The sequence below is a fragment of the Microchirus variegatus genome, assembly GCF_963457635.1.
Source record: "Microchirus variegatus genome assembly, chromosome: 6".
In the NCBI taxonomy this organism is placed as follows: Eukaryota; Metazoa; Chordata; class Actinopteri; order Pleuronectiformes; family Soleidae; genus Microchirus; species Microchirus variegatus.
Genome location: NC_139807.1, coordinates 17,292,610 through 17,313,937, shown reverse-complemented (window position 1 = coordinate 17,313,937; position 21,328 = coordinate 17,292,610). Strand labels below are relative to the sequence as shown.

At 38.5% G+C, this 21,328-nt stretch overlaps 1 protein-coding gene across 1 annotated transcript in view; it reads right to left on the bottom strand.

Moving 5' to 3' along the window:
* The window catches only part of aff2 (AF4/FMR2 family, member 2), a gene marked incomplete at both ends in the record, with an annotated part of 166,634 nt that overhangs the window by 37,660 nt on the left and 107,646 nt on the right, over positions 1–21,328 (bottom strand). Inside the window, 4 exons of the mRNA XM_083891494.1 lie at positions 1,378–1,415; positions 11,913–11,967; positions 17,955–18,015; positions 18,986–19,022. Coding sequence (XP_083747620.1) covers positions 1,378–1,415; positions 11,913–11,967; positions 17,955–18,015; positions 18,986–19,022 — 191 coding nt within the window. The remainder of the gene's footprint in view (positions 1–1,377; positions 1,416–11,912; positions 11,968–17,954; positions 18,016–18,985; positions 19,023–21,328) is intronic.

Here is a 21,328-nt window from a genome sequence, read left to right as displayed (position 1 = left end):
ACACATATGTATGTGTGTGTATATGTATGTTTATGTATATATATGTATATATATATACGTGTGTATATACATGTATGTATGTATGTATGTATGTATATACATGTATGTATGTGTATGTGTATGTATGTATGTATATGTATGTATGTATGTATGTATATACATGTATGTATGTATGTATGTATGTATGTATGTATATGTATTTATATGTATGTATATGTATGTATATATGTGTATATATATATATATATATAATTTTTTGTTTGAGTTCATGTCCAAGTCAAATCCAGGCACTGGACTCCAGTACTTGCTTTGCTAGCTGATTTAGTAAACAATTCAAACAAAGTATAATAAATCGGACAGGAAGTACAAGCACCTACAGCAATATTCAAGAAGTTTAAAACTTTTAATTTGGACAACGCTGCACCATATATCCACCATATGCTTCCTGTTTTTAAATGAACATTGCATTTTAAAGTCTGAGAGGACTCAGAGAAACTCTTACTTTTTTCCATTGTATATGCACTGTATATGAGCACAAAGACACACTGGATCCTTGGTTTGGTCCTTTGAACCATAAACCCAGGTGAGCTAGTTCTGTTCAGGTTTAAACACTAACATGCAAACAGTGAGTATAGAGGACATCTGCTGTCTAATTAAAAATGGCAGAGTTGAGTGTGAGTGCAGGCTGGTGACTGAGGTTGTCGAGTGGGCACCTGCCATCACAGATGTTTTAGAGAAATTAGAGTCACTGCACCTTCAGAAAACTCTCTTCCCAACACCCTTCAGATTATTGAGAGAGAAAATGCTAATTTTCAGCCAACTTTAATGACTCACATATTCTTATAACCAGACGTGGTGTACAATATAAACAGCCATAACTTAGGATAAGACACAAATTAGGAGCCTTTCAAGGTTCCCTCACTAGATACAAAGTATATGGATGGATACACTATCTCCAGTCTAACTGTATGTATCAGAGCTGCTCGCCTGAATCTGCAATTCATCACTGACTCCAGAGGTTCCATCATTGGTCATCTCTCCTGATAATCAAAATCTATGTAACAATTATGATGATTGAAAAAAAAAAAAAAATGAAATTCTTAATGTCTCCAACTTTCATATTTAGGGTCAAATCTAATCCACTGAGGATTATGATTATGAGTTTTCAACAGGAAAGAGCACTGACCCTCACTCTCTCTAATTTATGTTTCAGGTCAAATAACCCTTTTTTTTTTTTTTACATTTCCATGCACATAAATGAGATCAACTCATGTTAAGCTCACGCTCCTTGCTCCCTTTTCTTGGACCACAATGGAAAAGCAGCACAGATGAATCCATCACAAATATCACAAAACACAGGCTGCTTCTTCGTCTTACCTTACAGCTGTGCCTCTGGCTTTGGGTTTGTCAGACACCTGTCAATAAACAAATACAAAGACACGGTTCAGTCATTGAACATATTCATATTGAATATTGAAAATTTCATTTCTAGAGAATGAGGTTATGCTTAGCAGAGCTGTATACTTTCATTTGTGCAAACATTGTAGTACTAATAACATTATATATGCACCCATTTCTGGAATTCCTTTAACCTTTAATAATATTGCACATAAGACAAATACTAAGGTATATCACTCCTGAATATGTGAACTCTTTAATTTAATTTTTAATTCTGTATGAATTTTGATACATATTTATAGTTAAAACGTTGAACGAGACCAGAATAAATGTAAATATTTGAGAATAAAGATGTTAGTTTCTGTGAGAGATGTCACATAGTTGTGTGCTGAGTACCTTTTTTGAGAAACAGAAAATGCATAAAAAGTCGTCATTTAATGCTATTCTGTGATGCCTTCTAAGTCCATGTGTATGTGCAGGAATGCTCCTTTCTTGTTATCAAAATATTGCAAGAAAAAAGCAGAAGAATTCTCTTTATCTTCTCCTCCTCCTCGTCATCTTCTTGCCTCCCTGTCATCTCGCTTCACCCAGACCCGTCTTGACTCCTTTATGTAAAAATATGCATCTTTCTCCCCCTTTTAGCTACACACTGGGTTGATTAGTTTTGTCAGTAAGGCTTTTCCTCCCCACTCCGTCTCCCTTCCCCGTCTTCTTTTCCTCTCCTCTGTCAACCCCGAGTCAATTTCATACATGAATACATCAATTACAATAACAAAACAAAAACAGTGAAATCAATATCTGCATCAGCCATTAATTCATCTTCAAGCACCGAATCCCAGCCACTGAAATTATTTACTCAAACAAAAGCAGAACCTTTTTCTTGCCTCCAGTTTGTTGTTCCTCTTTCTTCTCTCTCTCTCTTTTTCTCCAGGAATAAGGTGATTAACTGGACCAGTGAAGTTTGTGATAGATCGATGCATAGCTGCAGGCCAGAACAACAAACCTGCTCAGATCTTGAGCTTTGGGAGACTTGTGGGGCTCATGTAGAGGATGCATGTGTGAATACATTTAGCTTGCTGGTGGCTTTACTCGGATTTAAATAAAGAACAACCCAACATGTATTTACTTGCGCAATCTCCCGTGTTGCAACACGGCTCTAAGCATTGTTCCCGACAAACAGGACAAGCTGTTTTACCAACGGCAGGACAATTCAAACCTTTAAAAAAAAAAAAAGCGTGATTTATGTTTATTTGTAAAATCTCCATGTCCTCTTCTTCCTCTTATGTGGGTGCAAGATATCACAGTGTTTCACATCAGGCCCGGTGATGGAGTTCTGAGGAGGCTTTTAACGCCCACGCTTCATCTTGAACAGCAAGCGAACAATGAGTTCTTCGCTTGTCTACAACCGTGTTGCTTTTACTTTATGTGAGAGTCTTTACAGAGCATTTCGTACACCTGAAATCTGGATTAAACATCCTCAGTTTCTGATGCAACACTTGCGCTGAGGTTACGCACTCCTGAATATGTAGCAGCGACTGGGTTTTGAAATAAGGACTCTCCATATGCCACGTTTTAGCATCTCGTAGCTGTTGTCAGTGCAGACGTGTATGGTCTCATCTAGAGTTGCATCTAACGATTATTTTCAAAATCGGTTAATCTGTTGATTATTTTCTCGATGAATCGTTTGGGCCATAAAATGTTAAAAAAATGATGATCATTGTTCGTCAAACCTGGAAATGATGATGTTCTCGAATGTCTTGTTTTGTCCACAAACCAAAATGATTGAGTTTGAATGATTTCTTTGTTATGTGGAGCAAATAATCAAAGAAAATATTCACATTTAAGAAGCTAAAACAATCCCAAATCTTGTTTTAATAATGAAAAAGCTTCAAATCGATTAATCGATTCTGCTGATTAGTTAGTATAAAGCACACATAATCAATCACTAATTATGTTCAATAGCAGAAGTGTTAAACGTGTGTGCTTTTGCCACATGTCAAACATGATGTGGGATTATTGTGTTTATTCCTGTGCCTTTAGGCCAGTGTTGTCACTTTGACACTGTACATTTCCTCTGCGACGACCCTTTGAACCTATCGATCGCCGTCTGTCTATACCTCACACACTCTTGTTTGCCGTGGGTTGTGCTGACCGTCCAAATTTGCCAATCGCCGTCTGTTACGAGTTATCTCAGTTTCAAGGTCGATTAGTGGAATTGGCACTTTGCTATTGCATTCTGTTGCATTTCTGCACTTGACTGTTTTTTTTCCGACCGGCTGCACTCCATCAGTCATTATCTCACTGTGTAATAGAGACGCAAAACCACAGGACTCAACCTCAGCTGAGTCCTGAGACACAACATAATACCTGTGATTGCCTCAACAATAACAGTAACTACAACAAAGGCTAGTGATTAGACTGACAAAATAAAGCAAACTGGGCAAAACATGCCAGGAAAGTAAAAAAAAACCCCACAAAAATAAACACAACTGAGCATAATTATTCCAAACTGAGCATAATTATTCCAAAAATAAAAAGAAAAACCCCAACAAAAATCAGGTTGGAGTCTCTTTAATTAAAGTTGTACAACATAAAGTGTTCTAACCCTTGTCCCCAGCGTTTTCACCTTCTCTCCAAACATCCGCATGCTTTGCTTTTCTAGAATTTCCTTTATTTATAAAACACTTTTGCCACTGCACATTTGAACCAACACAAACAGTGATTTGAGGTCACTTGATCACTGCAATGTACTGCACGTGTCTGAAGCTCAGTGGTCAAGTGTGTCTGTTCACTTTCAGGACAAAGAGATGTGTTTGGCAGATGGAGAACACATGAGAATTAACATGTGTTCTTCAATATTTTCATGTAGACAATTAATTTTTACTATACATTCAGTCAGTTAGGTACTTGAAACCTTTGTTGGGTCTGTGTTTACTACATTAAAGTGTCATCTTTTCATGGCACATAATGTTTTATTGGTAACACTTTAGATTAGGGAACACATATTCACCATTAACTAGGTGCTTACTAACATGCATATACGTAGCATACTAGCCCTTTATTAGTGAATATTAATAATATTCACTAATATTTATTTATAAAACCTATTTATTTAGGATGGCTTTTAATACCGAGTAGTATGGTGACACTTTTTATCTTTTGTCTTCTTATCTTTTATCTGATTCTATCTTATTTTATTTTGCACTATTTTATTGTTTTTAATTACTTTTATTTGTTTCCTCTTTATTTATTTATTTCTTGTAAAGCACTTTGGATCACCAAAAGGATTGTTGTAAAGGGCTGTATAAATAAAGTACATTTACATTTACATTTACAATAAAGTTATATGTGTTCCCTAATCTAAAGTCTTACCAACACCACAACACTATCAGTAATAATATGGTGTATGTTGTTTATTTATGTGCACACATGGCACATAAACCAAATGACACCAATGTCCTGTTATATGGTTATTGTTTGGGCAATAGTAGCTCAGTGGTAGAGTCGTCGTTCAACTCGAAGGTTGTGGGTTTGATTCCCGGCTCCGCTAGTCTACATGCTGACATAATAGAAAAATATAGATGTGCTGTATGAACGTGTGAGTGAATGGGTGAATGTCAAAACTGTAGTGTAAAGCAGCTTTGAGTGGTCATCAAGACTAGAAAAGCACTATATACATAAATACAGGCCATTTATATAAAAATGTATGTAGTCCTCAGTTTGAAAGGTGAAGCCCAGGAAGTAGGACTGAAGTTACAGTTGGACACCAGGGGGCGACGTCACTGGTTCCAAAAAGAACACTAAAAATGTGCTTATTTTAAACTTGGTTGATAGTCTAGTTAAAGTGAGGAGTCAATGGCCTCAATCGGTAGTTTTCCTCAATAGTACGTGATGTCAATTCTGTAAATGGTGTTCCCATTTAGAGGAAAATAGATAAAGTACGGCACATATGAGTGGACATCAATGTGATTGACATTTCCAAATGCAAAAACTGACATAGTGCTGGTCAAATCAGGAGGCTTCACAATGATAGTTTCTTGTGCAACCAGAATACTCTATCCATTTTTATAAACAGCTTATGTTGTGATCATTAGTCCAAACATTCAAGTCCAAACATTCCAACTTATATTCAAGTTTTCCTTGTCTTATGTTAAAAGAACAGCGCATAAACAATGCATGAAACTTGAGTGTAGGAGTCGTGACCGTGGTCTCTGGAGTGGTGTACATTTTTGTTTTGAAGCAGCTGCACCTCTGCCTTTATATAAAGACAGAGCTTTTAAGCTTGACTTTGCTCTGACCAAGGTGATCTGTCATCACGGAGCAAAGAGGAGAATGCAGGGAGATACAGAGACAAAGGACAGTGCTGCAGAGGTAATTGGGTTGCTGTTTTTCTGTCAGTTTCTAAAGTCATTAGGAACATCTCTCTCTCTTCTTTTCCGTCTTTCATTTTCTTCCCCCTTTTCCTCTCATCCCTCCTTCCTCTCCTCCTCCTTTCAATTCCCTTCTCTGCTCCATCTCTTTTGCTCTGTGCCAAAAACATATTCATCATACTCTTCTGCTGCCCTCACAGCACTGTGCCACAGCATACTAATGACAGTGTGTGTGTGTGTGTGTGTGTGTGTGCGTGTGTGTGCGTGTGTGTGCGTGTGTGTGTGTGGAACAGAGAAAGAGAGATTGTCGGAATGTGTTCATGTTGCTGGCATAAATGCTTGTGAGTAGTTTATGAGTCTGCTCAAACACTGTATGTGCTTACATATGTATGTGGACGCATGTGTGTAAAACATACTTAACATGTCTGTCCGTGTGATTATGAACGTGTTTGTGTTGCCGTGCTTTACTTCAGGCGATAAAAGCTGGATAATGCACCGTGCAGTCATTTGCTATAAGCCTGTTAACAGCATGAACAGGGGAAAAAAAAAACACTGAGGCGAGATGAGAAGAGACTCCACGATGAATTCACTCCATCTCTTTGTCTCTCACTCACTCTTGTTTTCTTTATCTTTGCATCTTCTCCGCGTTATCGGCCTCATCTGTCTCTGTCTTTCTCTTTCCCTCTTTATCCCACTGACTTATTCACTTTGTTTTCCTCCCGTCTAACTTCTCTCGCTCTCTGTTTATGTTAATCTCATTCCTTCTCTGTCTTTCACAGTCATCCGAAATGACAGATATGGACGCCACAGTGAAATTACAGGGAGAGGGTAAATATGGGCTGGAGAGACGGACATGTTCACACACACACACACAATTGTCCTTTGTGTGTGTTTACGTCTTAACTGCAGGTTAATCTCAGAGTCAGAAGTAACATTGTTAGTTTTTCTTATTTAATGCCTCTCTAAAACAACATTTTTTGCTGGCTCATCTCAAAGGCAGTGACACAGACAAACACAGAGGTGTGCCTGACCATGAGCTCGAAAGATCTTCTTTGTTTGAAGATGAGCTGAGACGTTCACAACAAACTGTCATTACAGAGGAAAAGCAAAATCGCAGCAGGTCAACACTGAGTCGGAAACTCTGCATAAGAACAGTGATGGATGTTTGTGTTGTAGTTTCAGTTTGCTTTTTAAAAAACCCCTTTGATCATCTGACTACATACATTTGAGGTTGTTTTTTCCTCAACACTTTTCCACAGATGCAGTTGAACACAGTTTGGTAAAGACACGGTGAAATGGATGTGACGAGTGTTTTCTGAAGTGTTCACGAGAGTGTAGCAACAAGGCCCCAAAACTAAATTAGATTTTTTAAACAAACGTTATGATATTTCTTTGTTAGCAAATGCAAATCTTAATAGTCTGCTACAGCTGTTCACTGATCAGCTGCAACACAACAGCTTAGCTAGCTGCTTTGACAGAGTTCATTTTCAACCCTCGCTAAAGATGTATATCAAACTTATTTTGTAGGTTCACTAATGCCACTTTTCCATTATGTAGTTCTAGCACTACTCGGCTCTACTCTACTCAGTTTGGTTTCAGGCACGTTGTTTTTCCATGACTATAGAACCTCCCCAACGTGGACGGGGTCGTCATAGCACGGTTGCACGAAACTGCCGTGACATTATACTCGACACAAACTTAAGTTAATTAAAAAGATTTGTTTACAGAATTGTTAAGAACTTCCTGCAGGATGATACTGATACCGATAATTAGAAGTCAAGGAGGCCAATAAGCGATATTTGGAGCCGATATTCATTTGTGACTATATCGGCACTGATAATCAGCTGCAACATTGGTGGGGTCATCATAGCACGGCTGCACAAAATGTTTTATAAATGACACAAACTGGTAATGAGCAAACCAGTTGTTTTCAGTTGTACTGAATCATTAGAATCAGTTCATTTAAAAGATTTATCCACCGAGTCGTTCAGTACTTCCAGCAGTCACTGAACTAAAATTCGGCTAACGATCGCCAACTTTCGCTAAGTACACCAGACTTCTCTATTAAATATTGAGATTTTAGAAACCTCCTTTACTAAATTAACGCAGGTTTTCAGGTTTTTTAAGTCTTTTTAAGTGATCTACAGTTCAGCATTGTTCGGTCTGATTCTTATGTCGGACGTCGGGCTCATGACTCTTCGACACTCTGACCAATCAGTGGCCGGCAGTCATGTCGATGTCACATTCAAGCTCAGCTTGCTTGAAACCTCGCCGGAGCAGTTACTAAAAAAAGCACCAGGTACTATCACTAGTCGAGCTGAGCTGAGCTAGAACTGGAAAAAGGGAAAAAAATAATTATTCTTCATATCTTATTAATAATAATAATAATAATAATAATAATAATAATAATGCATTATATTTGGAGGCGCCTTTCATGACACTCGAGGTCGCCAATCCATTTTTATGCCTAGGTTAACTCAGAAATACACATTTCTATCACAACAGTAAAGACAGTTACGTGTTGTAATGTGTGTTTGAAGTGCACAGGATCAAATCCCGTTGAATAAACTCGTCTTTCAGTTTCAGATGAGTCGGCACAAATATTTCAGTTTTACAGAATATAAAACAGTTCAAATGAGAAAAGAAGTGAAAACTCAACACGGAGACGCCTTTGAGGAGCGATAACAGCATTGTGATAGAGCAGCAAACAAAGGAAGAAAGAAAAATTATTGACTGAAAAGTGAGATTATGAGAGACAAAGCAGAAGAATGAAGTGTATCCTATTTTATCATGTCTATTCATCCTAATACTCAGTGTAATTATATAGAAGCACTATGATTAAAGAAGCCACTTGCTATAATTCTGAATGCACACTAAATATCTGTAATTAACAGAGCTACTTCCAGCATAATTATAATAACTAACACCACTATAAATGACCTGCCATCGTTTATAATTATAATATCTGCCATCATGGTAATTATACAATCAGAAGGCCAGTTAAAAGGGAATGAGAGGAATCACTATCTTTTCATTAACAGAAAATATCTCATGGACTCTTTGTTGAGTGCTGATATCAGTGTGCACAGTGGGAGAGGGGCAGCTGTGTGACCCCCACAGACTGCTTTGAACTCATCGGTGGCATCATTAGTGCATGATGATGATTAGCAGAGAGAGAGAGAGAGAGGGAGAGGGCCACCGTGCTTCTTTTAATACTAACAAAAAAAAAACAAGAAGAGAAGAGAAGAGCAGCACAACTGCACAGCTCATATGCAAAGTGTCCAGAAATGACAAAGCCAGCCTCCTCACTCTATGGACATGGAGCTAAATGAGCCGGAACCCCCCCCTGTGGATATAAAGCAACCCGGATGCATCACCCCCTGATGTGAGACTCAGCCTTAGAGCAGTGAGTGACACGAAAATACTATGAAGGAGCATAAAACTGCGAAAAATAGGTAAAAAAAAATGAATCATTTTAATGACAATTAAAAATTCTAAATGATTCATTCCTCTCACTGTCTCACAACAATGTCCATTTACTAGGTCGAGCCACAACTCTGTTTCAAGCGGGTCCAGAAGTAAGTGAGGTACTCAAAGAATATGTAGATTTAAACCTGGGGTCACGTTAACTGACGATTCTGTGTCATTGATTTTCTACCGTGACGGAAAAATCTGAAGGCTGTCCGTCATTTTGACAGATTGAATGCTGACGGGGATCTGCTGTAACGACACCTTCATTAAGCACTTGCAGACCAACTGTAATAGCGGCGCCTGCAGCTATAATCCTATATAATTAAATACACTGATTCAGGGAGACGCGCAGGTCTTCTCTATTATATATCACGGAGACAATTATATCTATCAAAAAAAAGATTCCCCACAGAGCATTTGGGCATCATCTACTCAACACTGTACTCGATGCCTCTCGCTATACGGATACTGGATAGATAGGGCCTCCAGAGTCCCAAATATAAGCATTAAAATGATTAAAAAGTTGATTTTGCATAATATGTCCCCTTTAAGTCCTTGTGGAGCAGGAGGACGCTTTGAGTTCAGTTTAATTTCTTATAAATAGTTTGCTCGCTGTGTTTTAATGGCCTCTCTCTGCTGTCACGTCGGGAAAAATGAACGCATTGAATAAAATTCTGTGCTTGAAAACTTTAAGCTTTGTAAATATTGCTGTGGTCGGGTTGTTTTTGGAAAATGAAATACTATTAGATAGACAATGTGTCATCAATAATTACTTTTTTTTTTTTTAAATGACTGTCTAACAGTGTAACACAACCGCTGATTTAAACTGAACTCCATTATATCCGTAGGAAGATCTAAGTGAAAGGTCCAAACATAACAAAACAGATCTTGTGGTGGGATTTTCTTTCTTGTTTTTCATTTCTTAGCTTCATACTATGCCATAGTAGTAATAATGCATCATTGAGCGATGAATGAACCACTTCTTCTTCAGCAGCCTTCAGCTGTTCCATACATGGTCAAAGTCTCGAAGGTAGAAAACTAATCCTCTCTGTTATCATCAGCTGTTTTACTCTTTTGTACCTTACTTCTTCATGTCCTCTCCACAGTCAAGCACAGATCCTCAGTGGAGGAAACCTAATTTATGAGAAAGCAACCACTCTGACGCAACAACGTTTGCACTTCAACCTGTGAGTGTAAACTCCCAACACGACAAGATGCTCTCACAAGCAGCAGGTAGTTGAGAGGCACTTGTAAGAAAGAGCAGCCCTTTCCTTTTCTACAGTATTTGTACAGCAATGTACAAGCTGTTACACTTCAACCTTTAACAACTTCTTTCTAAACATTTAACTGGAATATTTTTGTCCCATAAGATAAGAAAAGATGTAATTTTTCTTGGGTTGGTGCCATATCACCTATGAACACACAGATATCTAGTGTATAAACAATCAAACTACGATTAGGATTTAATAAACCACATACACAGCCTTAAGTAAATATGGCTTTGGTGAATATGCCTTTAAAACATACAGTTTATTAATCATTACACAATAACAATTAGTTTTCTTGCACATACACATGAGACATGTTGACGTCCATTTAGGGCTGAACGATTTTGAATTAATATGTAATTGCGATTATTTTGACAGGAAATGCAATTGCGATTTTTGTAATAAAAAAAACTAACATATTTAAAAGGATTAATGTGTGATTATTGTGCAGCTCTCTGAGTAACAAATATGTTCTCTTCAGTTTGCAGAGTAAGATGTGTATATATCAAGACAATAATTCATCTGCGAAAACCCAGACACACACGGGGAGAACATGCAAACTCGATCCCTGGTCTCCTTGCTGCAAAGGCAAGAGCGCTGACTACTACGCCAACCGTGTGGCCTCAAATTAAAATGTGAAGATGTGAAGGTATATTTTTTCCATCTTTTGTCCAGTTTATTAATGCCAGGTACCTGCATAGAGTGTGTAAGTTGATCAGTTTAGTGGAGGCCTGCACATGAACTGACTGGTGTACCTTGCTTAATATCCACATATAAATAAATGCCCTGTATCATATCAGGTTGCAATGCCTCAGCGCTTTTGCTGAGTCATTTGTTTTCCAGGAGTAAAAAGGCTGCAGATAATTGATGTTGATGTTGTGTTAGTTGCAGGTTCTGATACTTTTGTAAACTACTGACATTTAGATGTCAGTAGATTTAGATTCAGACTGTCATTGTGTAGGTTTTGTCACTGTCACTGACACGGTTTCATTTAATTCCTTTTTTGAAAAAGACGACATAAACACTACATTCATTTTTCATGGTAATAAGAGACTCAATGGAGATAAATGGGATCGTGGAGAAACACGTGGGTCTGGAAGGGTTAAGCATTTAATGGAGATGGTAGCCGTATAAAAGAAACTGATTGAGAGTGATTGGCTCCTTGGATCAACTGATGGAATGGTAAATGAGAAGAGGGATGAGTGGCGAATGGAAGCCTACAGAGACATACGTTTAAATTGATTTCTGGACACGAAGGAATCACAGGTGTGAAATTAATGTCATGTATGTGAACAGGTGAATGATTGAGGGACAGAGAGGAGGAGAAGCTGGGCCTGAGAACTAATGTGCATATATGAGTGATACACACTGTAAACAGACGGACGGTGTGCAGACGGAGGCTCACCTGTTGTTCGGCTTCTTCCTCGTCGCTGCTGATCTTCAGGTCGTCCTCCAACATGCTACACAGATACAAAGGGACACGTGTTATTGCGGCCGAGACCCTGCGTCTGCTCATATTAGGGTTTGCACGTGACGAGTTACGATTGAAGAAGGTTTTCTGGCAAGTGTTTTAACTACACGGCATTACATGTCAGCGAGTGAGGCAGTGGTCAGTGGACGGGGGCCCTTTGCTGCACGCCAGATGTTCAGCTTTTTAGAGCTTGGAGAGTGTTTCCAGATTGTTTTTTCACATGGAAAACGTTCTGTCTGTCAACTGCTGACCTGCGGCCAAGAATTCCCTTGGAAACACGGAGGACATGCTCCACTGAGATCAGCCTCTCGGGCTGTGTGTGTGGATATTTTTTTTTTTTTACGGGCTTCTAACTGGAATGAGAGGCCTCTATTAGTCGTGTTTGTTTTACTCTCCCGGTGCTAGAGATCAAACTCTAACAATATAGCTGTGTACGGGCTATGACAAAGATATAAATGACAACGTCGATAACATGACCTCCCTCATAGCATCACCTGCTCTTTATCACACAAATTATTCCGTATTTATGTACTGTGCATTGGCAAGTTCCCTTGTTTTATTGCTTTATATAAACCTTCCACACAAACTACTGTTATTTTAAGCCCGCACTGCTATTGTTATGACAGGGAGAACCCCCTGAAGGGATTTTTACTGCCACACGATCCACTCATGTCAGTGTAACACTCCCCAGTGTTGTGCTGTTTTCAGAAGAGACCATATGAGTCTTGAATAACTGAAACACAATGAGAAAAAGGCTCTGCAGATAAGGGGCACAGTGCAGCATGCAGTGATGATAGATATGTTTGAATGAATGAATAATGGATTCATACTTTATTTCATAAGAAGGGGACAGATGGAGAGAGGGAGATAGCGAGTGAGATGGAGATGATAATGATGGGGAAGAGAAGACAGAAGGAGAGAGAGACCGGGAGAGAGACTGAAAGGAAACATGGAGGTGGTGGTGTGTGTGTGTGTGTGTGTGTGTGGGGGGGGAATTAAATGCAACAGAGAGCAAAAGCATCTACGAGAACAGATGCAGTCAGATACAAATGAGTTATGGACTAATGCACGGATGACACGGAGCTGAGACAGCATCGCGTTCTTACAATAGGTGCAGATGCTCTTAGCCGACAACATAAAATGGAGACTTCATTTCCACTTGTGAACGTTTGTTTGGGGGAGGATGTTAATGTTTTCTGAAGCAACTAATGAATCACAACACAACTCTGCGAGAGAACTTCAGATGCACTCAGACTGCAAAAAAAAAAAAAAGTATATTATAATCTCTGCTGGCTGCAGGACAAACAAAGCCCCTGTCAGTGAGTGTCTCTCTGTCCAAATCAATGCTAATGTATTTACACCAGCTCACGGCGTTTGCTGTCCTTTTTTTTTTTTTTAAATGTGGACATTTGGCTGTCCACTTACTCATCATATTCTTTGCTCCACTGTGGCGCTCAGTGATCGACTTCTGCAATAACATCACCCAACGGCACCAGTTCCCAGTGAGTCAGGGTGTGGGGGACCCAAATAACGGCCGTTAGGACAAAACTATGAGGCACAATATGATTCAAATAATTTTAAAAGCTGCACCAAATTATAATCATTTCATTTTCTGATCTTCACTTTTTTTCTCCTTTGTCAATTAGTGAAGAATTTCCTCCCAGACATTGCTGAAATTAAACGAAAGAAGGGAAATATCATACTGATTGAGCTGGCCTTTGCCTTAAGACATATGCAGCTGGGAGACACAGATACAAAAAAAACAAACAGGGAATGGGATGGATATTGTTGGAACACCACCTGCTGTGGCTCATTATTCTGCAGCTGTCTGCAAAAACATGCACATTTGAACACACTTTACAGGTCTTCCTACATTTGCTCATTAGCTTTGCATACAATTATCAATTCATATTATACTCATATTGTGTATTTATAACATACAATCAATATTTTGGAAAAGTTCTTGTCCGAAATGGCATATAATGTAAGCCTTAAAAACATTACATTCAAACCACTAATTGATAGGGGTGTCACGATTCTCCAAATCCTTGATTCGATTTGATTTTCGATTTCAAAGTCCTGATTAGATGCTGGATCTTTTTATTCTCTGTTTTAGCACAGATGGGTCTGCCTTACATCGCCTGCATATTGTGGTTTTCTTGTCGTCGTTGACAAAACTCACACCGGTGATTTCAGAGAAGCAGGAGGCGGTTCGAGTTTGGTCCATGTGTCGCCCGAAATCAGCAGTTTCCATGGTTACTATTAGTTGGCAGCAGCTTCAGGTTAGCGGGAGGAGGTAACATGTAGTCTGTGTAGCCTGTGCAGAGTGTGTTTTTTTCCCCCTCTCAGGACGTCACACTAGGATTCGTGATTAAATCCTCGATTCCACGTTTGCTTTCGAAGGTCGAGATCGTGACGTCGCCTCGATCGATATTCCATTTTCAGTGGGGATCGTGACACCCCGACCAATTGATGATCGTTCTCTGACCCGTTGCTTAACGACGATCATCATCCACATGGTCAGCTGACCCTGTCACCTTCTCGGTGTAAAGCTATGTTCTGATTAGCTACTACATTGTTCACATCCCATTCAAATGTGATTCATTACAGATCAGATTTGATGGTGGTGAATGTGAAGCTGGAGGTATGTGAGATAAGATGCACCTACAGTATATTCAAGCAGTTGATGTGAATGTGTGAGTGACATTTAGCACTGGAGGAACGACACTCTCCTCCATTGTTGGTTTTGCTTTAGCCTTACAAAAAGCCTTTTATCTGTACTTAAGGCGAGGCTCTTACCGGAGAATATTTCCAGAGTAACCCGAACAGAAAAAGAAGCAGCTATAGAGCAGGCATTTCATATTTTGAAGTAGACGTTTACTATGCAAATGAAGATGAACGACATTTTTATGCCGAAAAGGGAGTGGTGAGTGCAGAAGTCCTCTGTTTTATAGAGTCGAGACACGGTCATCACTGGGTCATGAACCTGGGCTGTTTTGCCGTAAGGCGGCAATACTAGCCGCTACGCCGCCATGTGGCCAAATTGTTTATTAAACCTTTGATATATTGAAGAAATTATATTGAAGAATATTATTTTGCCACATACAGTGCTTAACAATGTATTAGACCACCACCCAATGTTTGATAATCATCACAATAATTGTTTATGTTTCTGTAATGGTTTATACACCAGTTTGTAGAAGTGCTTGATTGAAATGATATTTTTAACACTAAAATATAATTATTATTGTTATCCATGGATTTTCTAATTTATTGTTTTACACAAAAAAACATTAAAAAAATAAATAAAGCACATTATTATGTCAAATTATAGCTAATTAGTTTTAGTGGGTTGAATGTTATAATCATAATAATTTCTCAGAGAGGCCCAGTGAGCCGGCTGAAATCTGTCTATAAAAAGATGGATTCAGTTTATTTACCAAATTACCAAAACAATAACATTTTTAATTGTAAACAAGTTTTTGAAATATTTCTAAAATATTTATGTTTTTATGACAGGTGGTCTAATAAATTTGTCAAAAAGACTAAAATGATTGTTTTCACTTCATCGACCACATGGTGAACTGAGGTGACACATATCTGATTTGAAAATGGGAACTGATGATCAGATTTGTGTGTACACAGCCCTGGGAAAACAAAAAAATAACATCTGAGTCCCATCAAAAGAACCTGGATGTGAGTCAGCATGATAAACCGAACGTAGCCCGAGTGTCTCTATCTCGGATGCAGGATCTCGGGAGTTTGTTCCAAGATGAGAATCTAATCCAGCAGCAGCAGCAGCAGCAGTGCTGTGGTCAGTTAAAAACAAAACAAGATAGCCGTTTTAAGGGTTCCTCTGTGTTGTTGTGTCTTGGCAGGTCAGTGAACCACACTGACAAAACTCAAAAGCTGGCTTGACAAGAAGAGAGTCTTACTCACTTATTCTGCTCGGCTACATTCATGCTCTCGTCTGAACATTATGCGTCGGATGAGAGTGTAATAAAACCCGTGGAGCAGGAAGCTTCAGTATGCTCTCCAGTCTCTGCTCTAATGAAAATCTTTCCCTCAGATTTATTCCTAATGTGGCATTAAGGTACAGAGCCTATTTGAGAGGGATTACTGTTGGGTGAGTTTCCTGTAATGGTCAGACATGGTAAACATTCAACAAAACATATAGCAATTAGCTTCAGCGGGACAATTACTCCTGAATAAGACGAGGCCGACCTATTCATTATCCTGAACATTTTATGCTGTTGAGCATCACAGTAAAAACAGAGAGCAGCCTAATGGCTGCAGTAAACCAGGCATTGTTTGTAGCCAATAACAATTATTTCACCCTAATAAACAAAGTAGCATTTATGCTTGAATACATGATGGGAGAAAAATTACACCTCAGGCTTTGTACAATAGTAATGAAAAGAAATGGGCTCAACGACTTTAAAAGTAAAAGAGAGTAATAAGCCACAGAAAAGCAGTGCAGCTCCTGCAAACATCATTATAATGGAGATATAATTAAGTAGGAAATGAGAGTTTACACGTCGACCTGAAAGTTTAATCAAACCATCTAGCTGAATTAATGCTAACCAAAGGCTGCCGTGACTTTTTCTTCACTTGCAGGGGTTTTGCATCATATTTTTTGGGGCCAACGAGTCTTTTTTAATTTCAAAAGCCTGTTTCTGAAACTGTGCTGCAGCATTTTCTCTCCTTTTTTTCCCCCTTATATGAATTAGACTTTTATCAAATGTATAAATATTACAATGAACATCACTGCAAAGAAGCTGCCAAAAAGAGAGGGGGGAGTCTCACTTGCCAAGGTTTTGGAAATGATTGTATATCTATCCATCTTTCCATCCATATACTGTATGTATATGGTAACACTTTAGATTAGGGAACACATAATCACCATTAACTAGGTGCTTACTAACATAAGTAGCATACTAGCCCTTTATTAGTAATCTTTAAGCACGTATTAACACCTTATTCTACATAACCTTATTCTACTTCTATTACAACATGAATTTTCCTAAATAATGTGTTAATACATGCTTAATATTTACTAATAAAGGGCTAGTATGCTATTTATATGCATGTTAGTGAGCACCTAGTTAATGGTGAATATGTGTTCCCTAATCTACAGTGTTACTATATATGTATATGTATGTATATGTATATGTATATGTATGTATATATATTTGTATGTATATATATATATATGTATGTATGTTTGTAAGTATATGTATGTATATATATGTATGTTTATATGTATGTATATATATATATATATGTTTGTGTATATATATATATATGTATGTGCATATATATATATGTATATATATATATATATATATGTATATATATTTTCTGAGCTACTAAATTCTGGTGAGTTAAGTTTCAGCTGCTCAGTTCAAGTGAAATTTTCAAATATCAGATATGTTGTTCAGCTAGAAAAGAATACTGTTTTTGACCCACTCTATGTAACAATAGGTATAATAACAATCCGATAATGCATTATCGACTGGTGTCATTGGCTCACGTAGATTGTTATCTTTAAAAATTGGATCAAACTGTCACTCTCCAAAATCACAGCGCTTGTTTTGTGGCCAAGCAGTGGATAAATGAGGGTTGTGAGGCTGATGTTCACGCTGAGATTTCTGCCTGCCTTCCAATGTCATCGTGCTATGAATCCTGCCGTAAAAGCTGTGCGAGTGGAGCGAGCTGCACCCAGAGACGAAGCAATGTGCTCCTGGCTCACATTAAATTAATGTAGCTGCACTTTTCCTGCTCTGATCCACACAATCTTTTTTTTTTTTTTTTTTCCCTACTGCCAGCAGTGAATTTCATCCAAGAATCCGAGCTTAATTTTACCTTGAGGCAAACGCAGCAGCAGCAGTGGGTCAGTAATTCTGTGTGTGTGTGTGTGTGTGTGTGTATGTGTGTGTGTGTAACAGAGAAGAAAGAAAAAAAAAAGTTACTTACGACTTCTGCGGTGCAGTTGGTGGTTTAGCAGTGGGCTTGTTAGTTGATATACTACATCGCTCTGCAACACGAGAGGGGACATTCATGTATCACTATTATGTGTGTCTTGGTCAGTGTGTGTGTGTGTTTGACAAGGAGCCAAACTTAAATCTCTGTACAAGTGTATATTGTCAAACAAGAAAACATGACACTCATCTCTACTGCTACTAAAATGTGTGTGTGTGTGTGTGTGTGTGTGTGTGTTTCTCTTTGGTAACAGCAGTTGGGGTAAACCCAAACGTCCCTCGAAAATAAAACTCCATGTGAAATGTGCTTCCTGACAAAACTAGTGGTCATTATTCATTCCCCAAATGATGATACATACCTACTAGAACTGAGGCCTTTCACTGTGTTTTATATTCTGGTTGGGTTTTATTTTTTTCTCTTCATACCAGAGAGATAAAAAAAAAAAAAAAAAAAAAGATCCAGTAGAGAAATGTCTGGGGATGGGATTAAATAAAAATCACTGGACACTTTGATGATATGATGCCTGCACTGTGAGTCAGAACTCATATGTGAGTTAAGCATTAGGGAACATTTAATTTGTTATCAATATATAATCAATTATCTTAACTGATCAGTCAAAACTATAAAAAACAGCTGCACATTAAGCATTAATGTGTCGTAAATCCTTCCACTCTGGACGTTAGGAGCTAATAAATGTGTTATTGTCCATGAATGACAGACAATTAATCTCTATCTTTTCACTGAGATTTTTTTTTTATTTAAATTGATAAAAAACCACTGAGTCAATCAGACAAACAAGCGGAGATATTTGTGTGTAATCTTGTTTGTCGGATGCACGCATACAGATGAAAGCAAATGTTTACTCTCATCCTCCCGTGGCCATGAATTTATCTGAACATCAGCTGCTCCCCCACCCCCCCTCACAGCTCTTCTGGGTGGCTCAGCCTTTATGCCCTCTCCAGGGTTAATTATCGCGGCGCTCATACATACGTGTTGTGCGCGAGCGTCGACGCTGGGAAACTTACTCTGGCTGTTGTAGCCCGAGGTCACATGCTGCGACTCCTAGTGAGAGGGAGAGAGAAAGCCAGAGGGAGACGAAGTGAATGAATAAACCAACAGATGTCATTATTGATTTCACAGCAGTACAACGATGCCATTACACAGAATTCAGATCTTCTCATCTCCAGGCGGCCCCACACTCCACCTCATTCTTAAAACTCATATGCAGGATTAGTGTGAAGCTGCGGGCTGAGAGCCCTAATACATTAACTGCTCGCTCAGATTTACTGCCACTGTGTTTACATTGTTTTTTTTGTTTTTTTTTTCTTTTTGACATCACCGCCAATTAAGTGTTTGTGCGCTTGAGTGAATCATAAAAAGCACGCTGCCATCTGCGAGATAAATGTTGAATATAACATTTATGTTGGTTTTAATGTGACATATATCCCCGCTATTTACGTTACGAGGTGTCATAAACTTTTTTTTTTGCAGAAGAAGAAGAAATAAAAACTTTTCCGTCATCAATCTTTTGAAGTGGCACTTCTTTAATCCTCGCTTTTATGTCGTCTCACCCCGTGTTGATGACTGTTGTTATTTCTGCGCTGCACTTTTCAAACACCTCCTGTCAAACAAACTGTGGGTGGTTCTGCATTTCCATGGAATTACCATTGATGAAGTTTTGTGGGACTTTCTCTTTATTTCAGCCACACTTGTTTCACTCATGTTATAGACACTTATTTTTCATTCACAGGTTGGTTTTTTTTGCACACTAGACATAATTTTGTTCCTTTTTGTGAATTGATATTTTTTTGAACCTATTTCTCATTAATGCAAGATTTCACACCAGCCACAGAATTTCACTGAGTGATATTGATTTTTTTATTTTTTCCAGAGCAAGGCCTGAAAACAACCCCCCCCCCCAATTTTGCTTGGAATAAGTACCTATCTAACCAATCAAAATACATATTGTTAATGACATAACATTCAACATTTTCAAAAGTAGCAGTTTTGGCTCATTATAATTGCAATTTTCAATGTTATCTCATAAATACCTGACTTGGAAAGAAGGCTGATTTGACCCTGGACAATATGCCCCTGATATTTCCCTTGATGTGAGAGCACTCATTTCTGTAGAATTATGTACTTTGAAAGTATTTTTCGAAAACTCAATATAGATAATGTTGGGGGACAAAGGGAGCAGTTGTACACAACTGGGGCTGTTTAAAAACAAACAGGACCTTCGTTAAATCATCAAACTAGTATTTTTAAGTTAAGGGTTTTCTATTCTCTCTTCTACAGTATTGGGTGTACTCAGATACTTATTTTCTGTTTCTTTACTGATTGTTGACTCCCATCTGTTTCTTTCTGTGGCACAATTGTTTTGTTCCTAGTATGAGTTTATAAAGTGCGTCGACTTTCACCTAGCATTAGCAGTTAGCAGTGTCATGCTAGTTATTTGCATCACTGTTGATGTGCTATCATCTCGAACTTGAGGCCCTTCGATCGATTTCATGTGGCCCACCCATGGATGTATAATATGAACTGGATAGAGCACCGCCCCTTCGCTTCCGTTCATTCCTATGAAGCTGCTCAGCCAGCGCATATGCCAAAAAAGTTTTTGACTTCATCGTTTATTTCCGGGTCATGGGGCCCATAGAGCATGCGCAGTAGTGTCACTACCATAATTCCTCTCGGCTATGTGAACGAGCCGTCCGCGCTATCGACTTGCTCGGCGCGTACATGAACAGCAAAAAGCCTTGATGGGAGTATGCTAATGAAGTGGGCTAGCGGATTTCATGAATACCGCCGTCACGTTAACTTCGGCTTTAAACCATGGATTTGTAAATAAATGCAAAACCAAGGCTTTTTATGGCCTTTAGGAATGTTTTTCAAACATGAAACTCCATGAACTAAATATACATAATATAAAGATTTATAAAAGCCCGTGTCCATGTCTCGAGGTGTCCTGTGGACACTTTTACACGCGTCTCTTTTACTATTGCGGTCGATGGGAAAATTGCTTTTTGGGCTCCATGGGATTTTTTGTTGCAGTACCCACAGTGGCCACCATGCAAAAATTGTCTTCAAGGCAGAGGGGGCGGAGCTCTATCCAGTTCATATTATACATCCATGGGCCCACCGCTTAAATGTATGATTTTTGTGAATCATATGAATCTTAAAACAAGCACTTTTATTTTGAAATTATGTAAAATATCATCAAAAATGTGATATCAAGATGGAATATCATTTTAAGCTACTATTTTCCACCCAGACTTAACAGGAATATTTTCCCCACATAGTTGGACTTTTCTTCAATTGAGCGCCGCCTACTGACCAGACTTGAAGCTCATGTGGCCCCCAGATCATTT